The sequence below is a fragment of the Piliocolobus tephrosceles genome, chromosome 10, assembly GCF_002776525.5.
Source record: "Piliocolobus tephrosceles isolate RC106 chromosome 10, ASM277652v3, whole genome shotgun sequence".
In the NCBI taxonomy this organism is placed as follows: domain Eukaryota; kingdom Metazoa; phylum Chordata; class Mammalia; order Primates; family Cercopithecidae; genus Piliocolobus; species Piliocolobus tephrosceles.
In genome coordinates, this window is record NC_045443.1 from 122,911,828 (window position 1) to 122,929,213 (window position 17,386).

Genomic DNA, 17,386 nt, shown 5'->3' on the forward strand with positions numbered 1-17,386 from the left:
GGTCACTTTCATCACCATCTTGGTTTTGGAGGGTTTTAGCCGGCTTTTTTACTGCAACCTGTCTTATCAGCAAGGTGTTTATGACTTGTATTTTGTGCCGACCTCTCACCTCATCATGTGGCTTAGAATGCTTTAACTGTCTGGGAATGGCGTCCAGTAGATCTCAGTCTCATTTTACCCAGTCCCTACTCAAGATGGAGTTGCTCTGGTTCAAATGCCTCTGACATTAAGACCAGCTGGTTGTTAACCATAACTTTAGCCAAGACAAACCCCAATTCAGTTACTTACCTGGGGATGGGTCTTAGGCTGCAGACTGCTCTCTACCATCCTAGAAGCAGGAAAAAAGGCCTCATCTTCCCTGTTGGAAGTGAGCTCAAACTCCATAAAGGAGTTACCTGCCTTCCATTGTCATGGAAACAGGAAATCTTGCCTTCCTTGTTGGAAGCAAGTAAAACTGCAAAGAAAAGAGGAGTTGTACAGCAAAATAAACTTTAGATCTCCACCAAATTTTGGGAGATCAGGGATGTTTGGACGAACGGAGGCAGGATGGTGCACTTCCGGGTTCTTCTTCACCACCAACTCTTCCCGTGTGTGCGAGAATGCAGCTGACGCCCGGGAAGGTGCAGATTAATCAGGCATGCACCAGGTGATGTCAATCCGAGGAGACCAAGATTTACCTGGTGGCACCTGCGGAGCGGCCCCCCCTCCCCCGACATGCCCGTGCCCCGCCTATTGCCCTTCCACTCCTAGAAAAGTCGCTCCCAGCAGATGCGCCGGGGGTGGGCTTTCTCAGCCCCCCACTCTTGTCGGGACTGTATTAGAAACTCCCCCCAACCCAGCTCCGGTCCCTGAAGCTAGATGACCAAAGAATAAATTTGCAGTTTTGCTTTTAGCCTTGCCTACTCGCTGGTTCTTTTGTGCCCACTCTGGTGGTCTTAGAAAAACAAATCAAGGGAGTCTCTGGAGGGGGTGCTCTCAGACCTAGGCTCACTTCTGTAATCCCAGCTTTTTGGGAGGCTAAGGCAGGCGGATCACCTGAGGTCAGGACTTCAAGCCTGACCAACATGGTGAAATCCCAGCCTGGTCAACATGGTGAAATCCCATCTCTACAAAAATGCAAAAATTAGCCGGGTTCGGTAGCTCACTCCTGTAATTCCAGCACTTTGGGAGGCTGAGGCCGGGGGATCACCTGGGGGCCGGGAGTTGGAGATCAGCCTGACCAACATGGAGAAACCCCGTTTCTACTATAAATACAAATGCCGCAGGCGCTCAGTAAGGACCTGCAGGAAGAAATAGCGAATGAATGATGTACACGTGTAGGAACCAGCAGACTCGGACGCCTGGCTTCTGCGGCTGCCCTAACGTCCTCCAGCTCCAGGTGAGGTCGGGGAGCTGGGGCCAAGGCAGCTCCCTTGGCCCCAGGTGAGGACGGGGGTGCGCGCCCCTCACCCCGACGACCCCGGGCCGCGGGCGCTGAGTCGGCGGCTGCGAGCACTCCTTTGCACGGCGCTGAACTCAGCGGAGGGTTACAGGCGGGAGGGCGGGGCCTGGAAAAGGGCGGGGTTCGGGGCGGGGCCTGCGAGGCGGGGCCTGCGCCAAGTGGCCCACCCGAGGCGGCGGCTGCGGTTCAGTTCGTTGCTTTCCGCCGCCGCCGTTGCCGTCTCACCCCGCCAGGCGCTCCAGACCGGCGCCTCCCACGGACCCAGGTCCCCGGTCCCTGGTCCCCAGCCCTCATCGCAGCCCCGGCCGCCCGCCGCCGCCATGTCCAAGGAGGAGCGCGCCGGGCGGGAAGAGATTCTGGAGTGCCAGGTGATGTGGGAGCCTGACAGTAAGAGGAACACGCAGATGGACCGCTTCCGGGCGGCTGTGGGCGCCGCGAGCGGCCTGGCGCTGGGTGAGAGCCGGGCGCGCGGCCGGGCCTGCGGGGGATGGGCGGGGGCCGTGCAGGGTGGTTGGGTGGTCTCCCCGTGGCTAGTTTCATGCTTCTGGGGCTGGAGGAGCCACTTGATGGCCGGCAGGCCTTATGGCTGCGGGGTTCCCCCCTCTCTTGGGGAACATCACCCCTCCACAGCACCTCCTGGCACTTCCTGACTCTGCAGCGTCCCCCCTGCATGTAGGGGTCACCCTCTCCCCGGGAGTGTCACCCCCTCCCCGGGAGTGTCACCCCTCGCGAGGGCCAGCTGCCTGTTGACTGGGTGGTTCCCTGCTAGGCTTTCCTACCTGTGAGGTGCTCACTGGAGTCTTGACCTCCAGCCTGTGGGGGCTTCCCCCGGACATAGGGCCTTTTTGACTTGCAGCTCTTCCTCTGTTTGTGGGGGTCCCTTGCCAGTCCTCAGTGCCGTGCACTCTGCCCCCCTGATCTCCCCCATCTCCAGCTGCCCCTGCTAGAGGCCAGCACCTAGAAGGATGGCCAGGGAGGAGGCCCTGTCCACGTGTCTATACTCCCAGCCCCCAAACAGAACCTAGTAAAAGACTCTCTTTCCACCCATCACCTTGAACTTCAGAAACCGCCTCTCTGGGTGTGGGTGGGGCAGAGGCCCCTTCTCCGTGGGGTGACCGTTCTGGGTGCTCTTCCTGAGCTCTGGCTGGCTTGCCCAACTACCAGCTCCACCCCTCCACCCCTGTCTCCCCTGGGTGTTCGTAGGGGATTTTTTTTTTTTTGAGGAGGAGTTTTGCTCTTGTTGCCCAGGCTGGAATGCAATGGCGTGATCTCGGCTCACTGCAACCTCCACCTCCCGGATTCAAGCGATTCTCCTGCCTCAGCCTCCCGAGTAGCTGGGATTACAGGCATGCGCCACCACGCCTGGCTAATTTTGTATTTTTAGTAGAGATGGGGTTTCTCCATGTTGGTCAGGCTGGTCTCGAACTCCTGACCTCAGGTGATCTGACCGCCTTGGCCTCCCAAAGTGCTGGGATTACAGGCATAAGCAACCGCAACCGGCCTCCCTAGGGGATTTTTAACTCATGGTCTCTCCTCACCCCTCCGCCAGCACAGGGACTCCCTTGTTTCTGTCGGTGGCATCCCTGTTCTTGCTCAGGCTCGCAGGAATGGACACCCCGGTCACCTGGCCCACACCAGAAGTCTTCTGCCACAGCCCCATGTCTTTCTCACATCTCCTCCTTTGCAGCCCCGTGCCAGGGGTTCTGGGGCCTCCTTTCCTCCTCTCCGAACAGTGGTTGGTTTTCCTGCTTCTTGCTTTTCCACCCATTTGCATCCTGCTTGCTTTACCAGAGTCATCTTGAAGCACACAGTCCTTACTTTGTCACTCCTTGGCTCAGAAGTTCTCAGTGGTTCCTTGTTGACCACAGAATTGCAGACTGCTGCCTGGCAGCTTCCAGGCCCCACAGCAGGGGGGGAGCTTCCACAGAGTCATTTCCTAGGCTAACCGGAGCTGAGCGGGAGCCGTTTCTCTCCTTCCCTTGCTCTCCCTTGGAGACAGGTGTAGTCTGTTGCCCTGGGGGCTTCCCCCCCCCAGCAGTTGGTAAATGACTGTGTGTTGGATTAGGGCAGCCTGGAGACCCCTGGAAGAAACAGGAGGCTGCCATGTGGGATTACATTCTTCCTGTGTGTCACCTTGCCTTGATTCCATCTGTTTCCTCTGCCAGCAATAACAGAATGCTGGTCTGGTGCCTGTCCAGCCCTGATGTTCTGAAATAATTTCAGATACGGGCAGCCCTGTTAGATGGGTGAAACCACCTTCCTCCATGGGAAGTGTTGAAGAGAAGGGATTTGTAATCTACCTGGATTTCTTTTTTTTTTTTTTAAGAAAAAAGATTTCTTCTCCCCCAGGCTTGAGTGTGATGGCGCGATCTCGCCTCATTGCAACCTCTGCCTCCTGGGTTCAAGCAATTCTCCTGCCTCAGCCTCCTGAGTAGCTGGGATTCCAGGTGCCTGCCACTACGCCTGGCTAATTTTTGTATTTTTAGTAGAGACGGGGTTTCACCATGTTGGCCAGGCTGGTCTAGAACTCCTGACCTCAGGTGATCCACCTGCCTCAGCCTCCCAAAGTGCTGGGATTACAGGTGTGAGCCACTGCGCCTGGCCGACTACCTGGATTTTGAACTAGCTCTACCACTTACCAGCTTTGTGATCAGGAGGAAGTCATTGGATCTCCCCATGCCTCGTTTCCTCATCTGTAAAATGGGCATAACGGGACCTGAGTCATTGAGTGGGTGTGCGGGTGACAGGAGATGGTCATGTCCAGTGCTGAGCTCTGCCCTGGGCCCCTGGGGTTGTGGAGTAAACATGAGCAAGTGCTGGGAGGGCCCAAGCACGGCTGCGGAGCTCCTTTCCATCCTTCAAGGCTCTCAGACTGGTGGCCCATGGGCCAGGTCTCATCTGCAGACACACTATTGAGTTGCCTGCATTTAAAAGTTAGGAGAGAGGGCTGGGCGTGGTGGCTCACACCTGTAGTCCTAGCACTTGGGGAGGCTGAGGTGGGTGGATCTTTTTTTTCTTTTTTTTTTGAGACGGAGTCTCGCTCTGTCACCCAGCTGGAGTGCAGTGGTGCCATCTCCGCTCACTGCAAGCTCCGCCTCCCGGGTTCATGCCATCCTTCCAGCATTCTCCTGCCTCAGCCTCCTGAGTAGCTGGGACTATAGGTGCCCACCATCACGCTGGCTAATTTTTTGTATTTTTAGTAGAGATGGAGTTTCACCGTGTTAGCCAGGATAGTCTCGATCTCCTGACCTTGTGATCCACCCACCTCAGCCTCCCAAAGTGCTGGGATTACAGGTGTGAGCCGCCGCGCCCGGCCTGGGTGGATCTTTTGAGCCTAGGAGTTCAAGATCAGCCTGGGCAACATGGTGAAACCCCCATCTCTACAAAAAATACAAAAAATTATCTGGGCATTGTGGCATGCGCCTGTAATCCCAGCTACTCTGGACACTAAGGCAGGGTCGCTGGAACCCAGAAGGTGGAGGTTGCAGTGAGCCCGAGATCTCGCCACTGCACTGCAGCCTGGGTGACAGAGTAAGACTCTGTCTCAAATAAATAAAAGTTGGGAGACCACATATGAAAAGCAAGCTTTCCAACCTCTGAGAATTCCAAGGCCTGTCATGGTGGGTCTGCATTCCCAACGTGGCAGCAGTGTCCGGAGCACTGTCCGAGCTGAGCGAGGCCCCTCCCTTTAGTCTGGAGGAGGGCGCTTAGAGCACAGGTTTTGTCCTTTTCTCCTCTTACCACTCTTGACAGTGATTTTCACCTCTCTCCCCTTTCTTATTCCTGGCCCCGGACGCTTTGGGCTTCGCTTGAAGATCCAGCTCAAATTCAATCTTCTTTTTGATTATTCTCTTTGAATATTTCTGCCTTCCCTCTTCTCTCCAAGCGCATGTAATTTGGGCTTTCATTCTGCCCTGCCGTTTTGTGTATTTGTGAGCATTCTTATTGCTTAAAGACAGTGCTCGTGAACTTGTATCCTCTCCTCCGTGTCCCAGCAGGGGCTCACTTGTAGCCTGTGTACAGTATGGGGCCATGCTTTGGACTGGATGTCGGTAGAGAGCAAGGCACACGTCCTCAGCGGCATTGCTCCAGCCCTGCAGCCTTCAGGGAGGAAGGAGGGGCGTTCCCCATTCCGGCCGCCTCTCTGTGAGCCGGTCTTCCCAGACCAAGGTTGGCGAAGTTTTTTTTTTTTTTTTTTGCGACGGAGTCTGGCTCTGTCGCCCAGGCTGGAGTGCGGTGGCCGGATCTCAGCTCACTGCAAGCTCCGCCTCTCAGGTTTACGCCATTCTCCTGCCTCCGCCTCCCAAGTAGCTGGGACTACAGGCGCCCGCCTCGTCGCCCGGCTAGTTTTTTGTATTCTTTAGTAGAGAGGGGGTTTCACCGAATTAGCCAGGGTGGTCTCCATCTCCTGACTTTGTGATCCGCCCGTCTCGGCCTCCCAAAGCGCTAGGATTACAGGCTTGAGCCACCGCGCCCGGCCGGAAGTTTCTATCCCTGCAGTTTGGGAGGCTCTGGTAGGGTTACCTACCCTCTTTTCCATTACCAGAGCTGCAGCTTGGTTGGTTCCTGTCATTGCTTCCAGCCGAACCCACCTGTGCACTCCCTGCACACCCACATGGGGCTCTGGGGTCCTCTGATGCAGGCTTCCTTGGGGTCGGGTGCAGCTCCAGCCTGGCATATGTGCCTGTGATTCCAGGCCTCTAGCAAGCTCTGGCAGACATGCTGCATGTACTAGCCCTCTGTAATTAGGGGGCAGAGAGGTGGCACCAGTTTCAAAGGCATGCTCTTTTGGAGGACTATGCCAAGTGTCCTGTGTACCACAAGCTGCATGTCGGCTCTCTGTGCAAGCGGCTGGGATGGAGTTTGCCAACAAATAGAAGGCTTGGGCCCTGTTCTCAAATAGCTCCAGGTGCTAGGGGAGAGAGCTCATGTGAAGATAGTGCCACAAGTTAGTGGACGCTGGGCATTCCACGAATGGGGCATTAGTGTTGACATTCTGAGTACTGCACTATTGTATGGCAGATGCACCTGATGGCTGTAACTTCAGAAGAATGTATGTTCAGAGTTCTAAGCGAAGGAATCTGAGAGTGGCCAACCCGGATTTATTCCTTGTCTATGAGGAACAGCTGAACCCCTGGCCCACCCCATGGAACACAAGCTCTACAGGGGGACTGAGGTCCTTTCTTTTGGAATAAGTGAAGGTTACCAGGTGGAAGTTGCTAGGGGAGCGTGCTAAGTGAAGGTGCTGTATAAACTGCGTGCATTTTACAAGCAGTTGCGGTTCTCCGTCCAGCCTGCTGCCCCCAAACCATCCCTGTAGGTAAGTTTCCGATAAATCCTGTGTCTGGCTCACTGCTTCCAGATCTCTGGAATCTGGTGCCATCTATTGGAGTTAATAGGGGTCCAGCACAACAGCAGTGTGCTGGGTTTAGCAGAGAATGCGGTTGAGAAGGGCAGATAGCCTGTCATCTCAGCGACTTGGGCAGCAGGAGCAGGAGGATTGCTTGAGTCCAGGACTTAGAGGATGCAGTGAGCTATGATCATGCCACTGCACTCCAGCTTGGGCGGAAGAGTAAGACCCTGTCTCTAAAAAAATGAATCATTAAGAAAAGGGCAGATAAAATCTTCAGCTAAGATTTGAAGGTGTAGACTGGCCAAGATTCTCCTAGGTGGAGGGGAAGAAGGGCTGAAAATTCAGAAGCCTGTAGGGACCACACAGGTGCCCAATATAATAATAGTTACTATTTAGTGAGCTCTCTCTATATGCCAGGCTCCATCTGGCACCTCATATGTATCGACTAATGTAATCCTCTTGGTAATCTTACCAAGTGGGTGGTAGTAGTAGCCCCATTTCACAGCTGAACAAACCAAGGCACGAAGTCTCAGTTAAGACTTTGTAGCTGTAGGCGGTGGAGCTGTAGTCTGCCATCTGGTTAGTTACTGCCTCTGGCATTTGCCCCAGGGCCTGATGAGGCAGCTGTTCCCAGTTCTAGCTGATCGTCACTGTTTGGTGTGGACAATGCATTTGTTACCCGTTGCTGGTGACAAATCAGCCCAAAAGTTGGTGACTTAAAACATGAATAAACCTTTATTACCTCTCAGTTTCTGTGGGTCAGGATTGGGGAGTAGCTATTTGGGCGGTTCTGGCTCAGGATACCTGAGGAGCTGCAGTGGGAATGCACCCATCCCTGAGAGGTCACTCACACGGCGGTAAGTTAGTGCTGGTGGTGGCAGCAAGGTAGTGCAGGAGGCGTCTGCCATATGCCACCTAGGACTGCGTGAGCATCCTCACTGGCTTCTCCCGGAGCAGGTGACCCAAGAGAGCCACCTGGCTGCAGTGACCCTTACAACCTGGCCTTGGAAGTCACATTTGACCACTTCCACAGTACCCTGTTGGTGACACAGATCAGCCCTCTCAGGTTGGGAAGGGGACCATGGAGGGCCATGAATGCCTGGAGGTGACAATTATTGGCTGACGACCGCAGTCAGGGACTCACTTTTCTCAGGAGAAGCCGGAATTTCATTTAAAAATGGATTGATATGCTTGCTTTGGCAGCACATATACTAGGTAGAAAAATGAGCATGATCCTTGCACAAGGTGGAGATGCAAATTCATGAAGTAGTCCATCAAAAAGCAAGAACAGGCTTCTAAGTGTGAACAGCTCGCACAGGCTAAATCAGACCTGGGCTTTTGGTTGCAGCGTCCTCCCCGTAGAGGCGGGGAGCGTGGGAGCAGAAGAGAGTGTCTCAAGAGTCACATTTGATGAGAGGGCTGAGTTGCTGACAGTGGGAAAGTTTCCACGTGAAGTCGGCCACTTTTGCTGTCGTCTCCCAGGGTCCTCGTGGTGTCAAGATGCCATTGTGGCTGCATCCTTCCAGATTCATGGGGCTGGTGGCGTCTGACTTCCTTAGCGATGCTGTTGGTGAATGAACTTTTGTTTTTGTTTTTGTTTTTGTTTTTTTTTTGAGACGGAGTGTCGCTCTGTCGCCCAGGCTGGAGTGCAGTGGCCGGATCTCAGCTCACTGCAAGCTCCACCCCCCGGGTTCACGCCATTCTCCTGCCTCAGCCTCCCAAGTAGCTGGGACTACAGGTGCCACCACCTCGCCCGGCTAGTTTTTTGTATTTTTTAGTAGAGACGGGGTTTCACCGTGTTAGCCAGGATGGTCTCGAGCTCCTGACCTCGTGATCTGCCCGTCTCGGCCTCCCAAAGTGCTGGGATTACAGGCTTGAGCCACCGCGCCCGGCCGAATGAACTTTTATGATAGGCTTTGTTGTTGTTGTTGTTGCTGCTGTTGACTGAGTTTCGCTCTTGTTGCCCAGGCTGGAGTGCAGTGGCATGATCTCGGCTCACTGCAACCTCTACCTCCTGAGTTCAAGAGATTCTCCTGCCTCAGCCTCCCGGGTAGCTGGGATTACAGGCATGTGCTACCACACCCAGCTAATTTTTTGTATTTAGTAGAGATGGGGTTTCGACATGTTGGTCCGGCTGGTCTCAAACTCCTTACCTCAAGCGATCCACCCACCTCGGCCTCCTAAAGGACTGGGATTACAGGCATGAGCCCCCGCTCCTTGCTTTTTTTTTTTTTTTTTTAATAGGGTCTCACTCTGTCACCCACCCAAGCTGGAGTGCAGTGGCAGGATCATAGCTCACTGCAGCTTCAAGCTTCTGGGCTAAAGTGATCCTCAGCTGTCTCTGCCCCAGTTCTTGTCATCCCTCTGAGTCCAGCATAACTGAGGACCATTCCTGGCCACCACAGTCAGAGGGGACACTGCTGAAGGAAGCATCGTGTCTCTTCTCTCTTCCCCCCGGGGCTGGGAACAGTGAGGATGGGCACGCTTGACTTGACTGACGTCGGTGAGAGAATTCAGCTCAGTGGTTGTATTCTGCCTTTTTCCCCATTCGTGATACCTCGTTGGCCATCTTCCTGACATGTTATTATATCCCTGCCAGTCTCTGCCTTCCTAGAGCCCCAGCAAGGCTGTGCTTTGAAACAGAAGCACTGTATGACTTCCCTTGGTCCCTGATAGGATAAATTTCTGCTATCCCTAAGGACTGATTGGCTCACTGTGGCCAGTCCACTTGGATCCTATGCAGTTGAGAGGGTAAAAAGTCCTCAGCTAGGCTGGGGTCAGTTTTGCAGTGAAGTCACATTTTCTTTAGGAGTTAAATACATCTCTTTGTATCAGGTTTCCAGCTCATGTCCTGATGGTGGGGTAAAGCTGTTTTGAGTATAACTGAGTGGAATCTGCAAGGGGGAACTCCCCTGGGCATAAAAAGTTAGATTGTTGTGGAATAAAAGGAGGGAGACCTTTTACCATATAACTTTTTTTTTTTTTTTTTGAGACGGAGTTTTGCTCTTGTTGCCCAGGCTGGAGTGCAATGGCACGATCTTGGCTCACCACAACCTCCACCTCCCAGGTTCAAGCGAATCTCCTGCCTCAGCCTCCCTAGTAGCTGGGATTACGGGCATGTGCCACCACGCCCAGCTAATTTTGTATTTTTAGTAGAGACGGGGTTTCTCCATGTTGGTCAGGCTGGTCTTGAACTCCTGACCTCAGGTGATCCGCCTGCCTCGGCCTCCCAAAGTGCTGGGATTACAGGCATGAGCCACTGCGCCCAGCCTCCATATAACTTTTTCCACTTTTGTAATTTTGAGTCTTGTGAACATATTGCATATTCAAAAATCAAAATAAGTAATAACACCCCCCAACATTATACTGGCCTTGAGAAGTCACCAACAGACTACCAGGTTTCAAATTCTGGGTTTTCCAGTGTATTGACTATAAATTTCCTAAGGTTGTGTGGTATAATAATGGTGAACTCCTAACGCCACTGTGGTAATTTCCAAGGCCCCGCTCTAAGGACTTTCTACCTGTGCTCATTTAAATCCTCACAACAGCCCTGTGGCTGGAGGGGGACTATTAATTATCCCCTGAGGTCACAAAGCTAAATAAGTGGCCGAATCAGGATTTGAACCCGAGTATTCGGGCTCTAGAATCTGTGTTCTTAGGCATAGTGGTTAAGATAGAAAATCACTGAAGATGACTCAAAACATCACCGCCTCAGCTTTTGTTCTTTTTGGGGACTAGAGGGATTGGGTTTGCATCAATAAAAATTAAGCTCCTTCCTCCCACAGACCATTTCTCCTCAGATGAATTTGGCTCGCTTGGACACGCCCGAGGCTCCTGAGGTGTGTCCATCGCCAAGATTTCCCTTTTAAGGTTAATCTGAGCTATTTCATTTTTAGAGAATTATGATGACTTGTACCATTGGTCCGTTGAGTCGTATTCAGACTTCTGGGCAGAGTTCTGGAAGTTCAGTGGAATTGTCTTCTCACACGCGTATGATGAGGTAAGTAGAGATTTTCCATGGATGTGATCTCTTTTTGTGGTCGTGCTTCAAAGTGAAATGCTAATTTTGGAGAATACTGAAGCGTATCTTTTTACAAGCTCATGCGGATAGGAAAAAGTCATTGCCCTAGAGAACTGGCATTAAATTATCACAGACCTCATTGAGAACTTTACAGCCCGTTAATCCTCTGTTGGGTGGGGCCCACAGGCCCTGTCCTGGGAACTTGAGTGATCCTAAATAGTAGTTTTTTCATTGTTTTTAATTTTTGAATATTTGGGACTGGATGCAGTGGTTCACACCTGTAATCCCAGCAGCTGACAGACTAAGATGGGAGGATTCCTTGAGCCCAGGAGTTTGAGTGCAGGCTAGGCAATATAGCAAGATCCTGTCTCCAAAAAAATAAATTAACTGGGCAAGGTGGTGTGTGCCTGTGGTCCCACCTACTCAGGAGGCTGAGGTGGGAGGATCGGTTGAGTCAGGAGGTCGAGGCTGCGGTGAGCTGTGATTGCGCCACACTCCAGCCTGCGCAACAGAGACAGACACTGTCTCAAAAAAAAAGATTTAATTATGTTGAAGTACATATGTCATAAACTTTTATGTAACCATCTTAACTATTTTAAACTGTACACTTCAGTGATGTTAAGTACATTTACATTGTTGTAGGTTTTTTTTTTTTTTTGAGATGGAGTCTCGTTCTATTGCCCAGGCTGGAGTGCACTGGGGCCATCTTAGCTTAGTACAACCTCTGCCTCCCGGGTTCTAGCAATTCTCCTGCCTCACCCTCCCAAGTAGCTGGGATTACAGGCACGCACCACCATGTCCAGCTAATTTTTGTATTTTTAGTAGAGATGGGGTTTTACCATGTTGGCCAGGCCGGTCTCAATCTCCTGACCTTGTGATCCGCCCACCTAAGCCCTCCAAAGTGCTGGGATTACAGGCATGAGCCACTGCGCCCGGCCATAGTTTTTTTAAACTTTTAGGAGTTTCTTTTCTTTTCTTTTTTTTTTTTTTCTGAGACGGAATTTCGCTCTGTCGCCCAGGCTGGAGCGCGGTGGCCGGATCTCAGCTCACTGCAAGCTCTGCCTCCCGGGTTCATGCCATTCTCCTGCCTCAGCCTCCGGAGTAGCTGGGACTACAGGCGCCCGCCACCTCGCCTGGCTAGTTTTTTGTATTTTTTAGTAGAGACGGGGTTTCACCGTGTTAGCCAGGATGGTCTCGATTTCCTGACCTCGTGATCTGCCCGTCTCGGCCTCCCAAAGTGCTGGGATTACAGGCTTGAGCCACCGTGCCTGGCGCCCGCCCTTCCTTCCTTCCTTCCTCCCTGCCTCCCTCCCTTCCTCCCTCCCTCCCTTCCTTCCTTCCTTCCTTTCCCCGAGTCTTGCATGTCACCCAGGCTGGAGTGCATCTCGGCTCACTGCAACCTCCACTTCCCGGGTTCAGGTGATTCACTTGCCTCAGCCACCAAGTAGCTGGAATTACAGGCGCCCGCCATCACGCCTGGCTAATTTTTGTATTTTTAGTAGAGGCAGGGTTTCACCATGTTGGCCAGGCTGGTCTTAAACTCCTGACCTCAGGTGATCTGCCTGCCTCAGCCTCCCAAAATGCTGGAATTACAGGCATGAGCCACTGTATCCTGCTGGAGTTTTGTTATTTTTTTAACCTGCAGTTTAGAAAAAACTTTTCGACTCTTTACACTGTGAATCAATAAATATCTGAGAAAAGGGAGTCCTGCCGTTCAAAGTCGAATTTATTGTCTCTTTGGGGCAAACCATTTTGAAATGTTGATCTTTTGGGACTTTGACAATAAAAATCAAGGTTCCAGCACCCCAAAGAAGGAAGCAAAGGCTGAAACTCCCAAAAGTTGTGGGCAAGGGGCAGCCGGTCCCGGAGCTTGCTCTCCTGGTTTCCGTGTGTCTGGGCAGAGCCTGACATGTTGGGCGGCGTCTTTGTCTTCAGGATCTCTCATTGTGTCGGTGCTTAATGAATATTTGTGGAACACATACATTACTGGGGATGCTTGTTTTCCCTTGGCATGAATCCCTACTTTCAGTTTCTAGCCTTTAGGCCAGTTCAGAGTTCAGGCCATAAAATGATTTAAAAATGATCTGGGCCATGAGTGAGCTGGCTTCCCGGGAAGCAGAATGGCTTTTGCTGATTTGTGGCGTAGGACTCATGTTGTGTGCGTCTTGGTGTGTTGTCGTTCTCTACAGGTTGTGGACACATCGAAAGGAATCGCAGATGTCCCCGAGTGGTTCAAAGGCAGTCGGCTTAACTATGCAGAAAACCTCCTGCGGCACAAAGAGAATGACAGAGTTGCCCTTTACGTTGCAAGTGAGTCCTGACGGCGAGACCCGGGGTTTCCTCTGTGGAAGTTCTAGATGGTGCGTGCATGCGGTGCCACATAGTTGGAGAGACAGGATTTCCAAACCATATGTTGGCACTTTTCTGACATAATTAAGATTTCTGTTGACTTTATTTTTGCTGGGGAGGGGAGAGGGCCAGTGTGTGGTCATGCTTTATGGGCAAAATGGAGATACTCAAGTAACTAGCTTGTGTCACAGAGAAAGTTAGTGATGAAACTGTAACTAGAATCTCTTCCCATTGGCTTTTCCTTTTAAAATAAAGTTGAGGCCCGGCGTGGTGGCCCAGGCTGGAGTTCATTGGCGTGATCATGGATGGTTCCCTGCAGCCTCAGTCTCCCAGGCTCAAGCAATCCTCCCACCTCAGCTTCCTGAGTAGCTGGGACTATAGACACACACCACTATGCATGGCTGATTTTCTGGTTTTTTTTTTTTCAGTAGAGATGGGGTCTTGCTATGTTGCCCAGGCAGGTCTTGAAGTCTTGGGCTCAAGCAGTGCTCTCATCTTGGTTTCCCAGACTGTTGGCATTTCAGACATGAGCCACTGTACTCGGCTCCTGTGCAGCTTTTAACAATTTATTATTATTTTTAAATTGTATGTTCAGCAAGAGCTTATTGGACACTCATTGTGTCTAAGACATCTTGCGATGTAAGACTCAAAAATAAACTGAAGTCGTGTTCTGCCTCCAGAATATTACATTCTAATCATAGAAATAAGGCCAACGTACACAGAAACAGTTGACAATCTATATTAAATGCCAAAATGAGTCTCTGAGTTGGCAATTTTTTTTTTTTTTTTTTTTTTTTGAGATGGAGTCTTCCTCTGTTGCCCAGGCTGGAGTGCAGTGATCTAGGTTTGCTGCAACCTCTGCTTCCTGGGTTCAGGTGATTCTTCTGCCTCAGCTTCCCGAGTAGCTGGGATTACTGGTGCCCGCCACCAGGCCCGGCTAATTTTTGTATTTTTAGTAGAGACAGGGTTTCACCATGTTGGCCAGGCTGGTCTCGAACTCCTGACCTCAGGTGATCCACCCGCCTCAGCCTCCCAAAGTGCTGGGATTACAGGTATCAGCCACTATGCCTGGCCTGAGTTGGCAATTTTTATTAGAAGCCAGAGAAAGATTAATTCACTGTGGTGTAAAATACTCATCAGAAAATGAATTTCCATTTTCTTAAATTTCCGAGAAACTTCACTCACTCCCTAGATGAGCATAAAAAACTAAACCACTGGAAACAGGCAGTGAGTGGCCCTGCCCAGGCTACAGAGCAGGGCCTCCCTTCTGCCATTGTGGGAAGGACCAAAAGACCCTGTGCAGTTGTTAAAGATCATGGCAGTCCAGTTCCCACCGAGACTTACTGGAACACATCTTCCAGGGTTGGGGCCCAGGCTTCCATGTATTTTCAAAGCCCGTGGGCACTTCTGATGCACATTCCTGGTGAAGAGCCATGGAGCAAAGTCTTGACATACCATTTGGGCTGGTCAGTGTTCCACTGCTGTTTTCCTTGGTTCTCAGCCTTGACACAGTCAGGGCAGAGTAGATGGGTGGTCTGGGGTCAGGGCTCCGACTGGCTCTCCCTTGCCCTTTGGGTGCCCACCTGTCTGTTCATCCATTCGTTCCTCAAATCTGTATTAAATGCCTCCTGAGGGCTGGGCGCAGTGGCTCACGTCTGTAATCCCAGCACTTCGGGAGGCCGAGGCGGGCGGATCACCTGAAGTCAGGAGTTCAAGACCAGCCTGGCCAACATAGTGAAACCCCGTTTCTACTAAAAATACAAAAAATTAGCCAGGTATGGTGGTGGGCACCCACAGTCCCAGCTACTCGGGAGGCTGAGGCAGGAGAATCACTTGAATCCGGGAGGCGGAGGTTGCAGTGAGCTGAGATTGTGACATTGCACTCCAGCCTGGGCGACAGAGCGAGACTCCATCTCAAAAAAAAAAAAAAAAAAAAGGCCTCTGTGAGAGGTACTGGGAAGACAGCACCTTGAATAAGATAGACAAGCTCCCTGCCCTGCGAGGGGCCCATGTTCTGAGGGGAAAGCGTGGTGGTTTAACCATAAATAAGAAAACATATGCTTGGAAGAATAAGCATTGTGATGGAAAAGGTATGATGGGGTGGGGTGCAGGGCTGTTTTAGACAGGGCTACCAGGGAAAGCCTGTTTGGAGGAGTTGACGGAACTTGAAGAAGAAGAAGCTTTCCTCTGGCTGACCCCTGTACCTGGAATCTCCTCCTCCTACCTCTGCAGAAGTCATGTTCCCAGGCACAGGGAACAGCCAGAAGAAGGCCCTGGGCTGGAGGGGGCTCTATGGCTGTGGGGAACAGCCAGGAAGGCTGAGCTGGGGGGCCTCGGTTGTGGGTCCAGGAGTGTGGGGAGGTGTGAGAAGGAGTGGGCCATCCTCAGGGTTCTGAGCAAGGGCTAGGTGATCTTGTGGTGACCTGGCTGCTGGGTGGAGAACGGGAAGGGGTTGCATCATGGGAAACGAGACTTTGGAGACTGCTCCGTGCTCCGTGTCTGTGTCCCCAGGGTCACTCCTCTGACAGTGACAGAGGTGGCTCAGAGGCAAGATTTTGGGGCTTGTGGATGCGTCCACCAGTGGTACCAGGCTTTCAGGAAAACCGTGATTTTTTTTTTTTTTTTTTTTCTTTTGAGATGGAGTCTCACTCTGTTGCCCGGGCTGGAGTGCAGTGGCTGGATCTCAGCTCACTGCAAGCTCCGCCTCCCGGGTTTACACCATTCTCCTGCCTCAGCCTCCTAAGTAGCTGGGACTATAGGCGCCCGCCACCTCGCCCGGCTAGTTTTTTGTATTTTTTAGTAGAGACGGGGTTTCACCATGTTAGCCAGGATGGTCTCAATCTCCTGACCTCGTGATCCACCCGTCTCGGCCTCCCACAGTGCTGGGATTACAGGCTTGAGCCACCGTGCCCAGCCAAAACTGTGATATTAAGTTCCAGCTTCATGAAGATGGATGAGTGAGAACATTGCCTCCAGTTCCCACCGAGACTTACTGGAACACATCTTCCAGGGTTGGAATGAGTTCCCTCACTGTTTCAGAAGACTTGGTTTACACCAGTGTTTCAGGAGTGTGCTGGCTGTGTAACTAGGCAGGCCCTCAGCCTGTCCATGGGAATCTTCAAACATTAGTCTGGGGCAGACCCGGGTGGGAGAGTCAGTGGACCCAGGCTCTGGGAAGGGGAATGGTAGGAGTTAGAGATTTTTTTTTCATTTTTTTCTTTTTTCTTTTGAGACGGGGTCTTACTCTCTTGCCTAGGCTGGAGTGCAGTGGCACGATCGTGGCTCACTGCAGCCTCGACTTCCCAGGCTCAAGTGATCCTCCCACCTCAGCCTCCTGAGTAGATGGGATCACAGGCATGCACCGCTGTGTCTGGCTAATTGTTTTTTTAAGATTTTTTGTAGAAATGAAGCTTTGCCATGTTGCTCAGGCTGGTCTCAAACTCCTGGGCTCAAACAATCCACCCGCTTTGGTCTCCCAAAGTGCTGGGATTACAGGCATTAGCCACCGTGCCTAGCCAGCTCTTTTCTTCCAATTGGCATATAATTCATATACCACAGAAATACCCTTTTAAAGCATACAGCTCAGTGGTTTTTAGCATTTTCAAGAGGTTGTGCAGCCACCACCCTTAGTTCCAGAACATTTCCATTTTTCAAAAGGAAACCCCATATCATTTAGCAGTCACTCCCTGTTCGTGCCTCCGCCAGCTCCTGGCACCCACCTCTCTGCTTTCTTTCATGGGTTTCCCTGTTCTGGACATTTTGTATAATTGGATCATATAATACGTGGCCTTTTGTGATTGGCTGCTTTCGCTCAGCACAGTGTTACCAAGGTTCATCCACATTGTAGCGTGGATCAGTACTTCATTCCTTTTATGTCCTAATAATCTTCCACAGTACGGACAGACCACATTTCATTGATCCCTAAGAGGCTCCTATGAGCCTGGCCTGCCCCAGGCACTGCAGTGCACGTGGGAACCTCCCTAGGGTGCCAGCCCAGTCACCTCTTTCGTAATCCTGAGGAGGAGAACGAGGACGCTGCGTCTCTTTTCTTGTCTTGGTCCTTTTAAATGCGTGTGCTTTAACCCAATGTCTCAGACGCTTCATGAGGTCCTGGTTTCTCCTGGAAAGTGGGAACAGTCAAATGTGAATCTTCTTAAGAAAAAACCCCAAAACCCAAAACTAAAAATGTAAACCCCACACTAAAAAACTAAAAATAGACTTG

General features: G+C 51.6%; 1 protein-coding gene across 1 annotated transcript in view; it reads left to right on the top strand.

The window, feature by feature from the left end:
* Positions 1 to 1,569: 1,569 nt before the first annotated feature.
* Positions 1,570 to 17,386, top strand: part of AACS (acetoacetyl-CoA synthetase) — a 75,058-nt gene continuing 59,241 nt past the window's right edge. Inside the window, exons 1-3 of the mRNA XM_026457427.2 lie at positions 1,570 to 1,894; positions 10,691 to 10,794; positions 13,005 to 13,125. Coding sequence (XP_026313212.1) covers positions 1,762 to 1,894; positions 10,691 to 10,794; positions 13,005 to 13,125 — 358 coding nt within the window. The 5' untranslated portion in view covers positions 1,570 to 1,761. The remainder of the gene's footprint in view (positions 1,895 to 10,690; positions 10,795 to 13,004; positions 13,126 to 17,386) is intronic.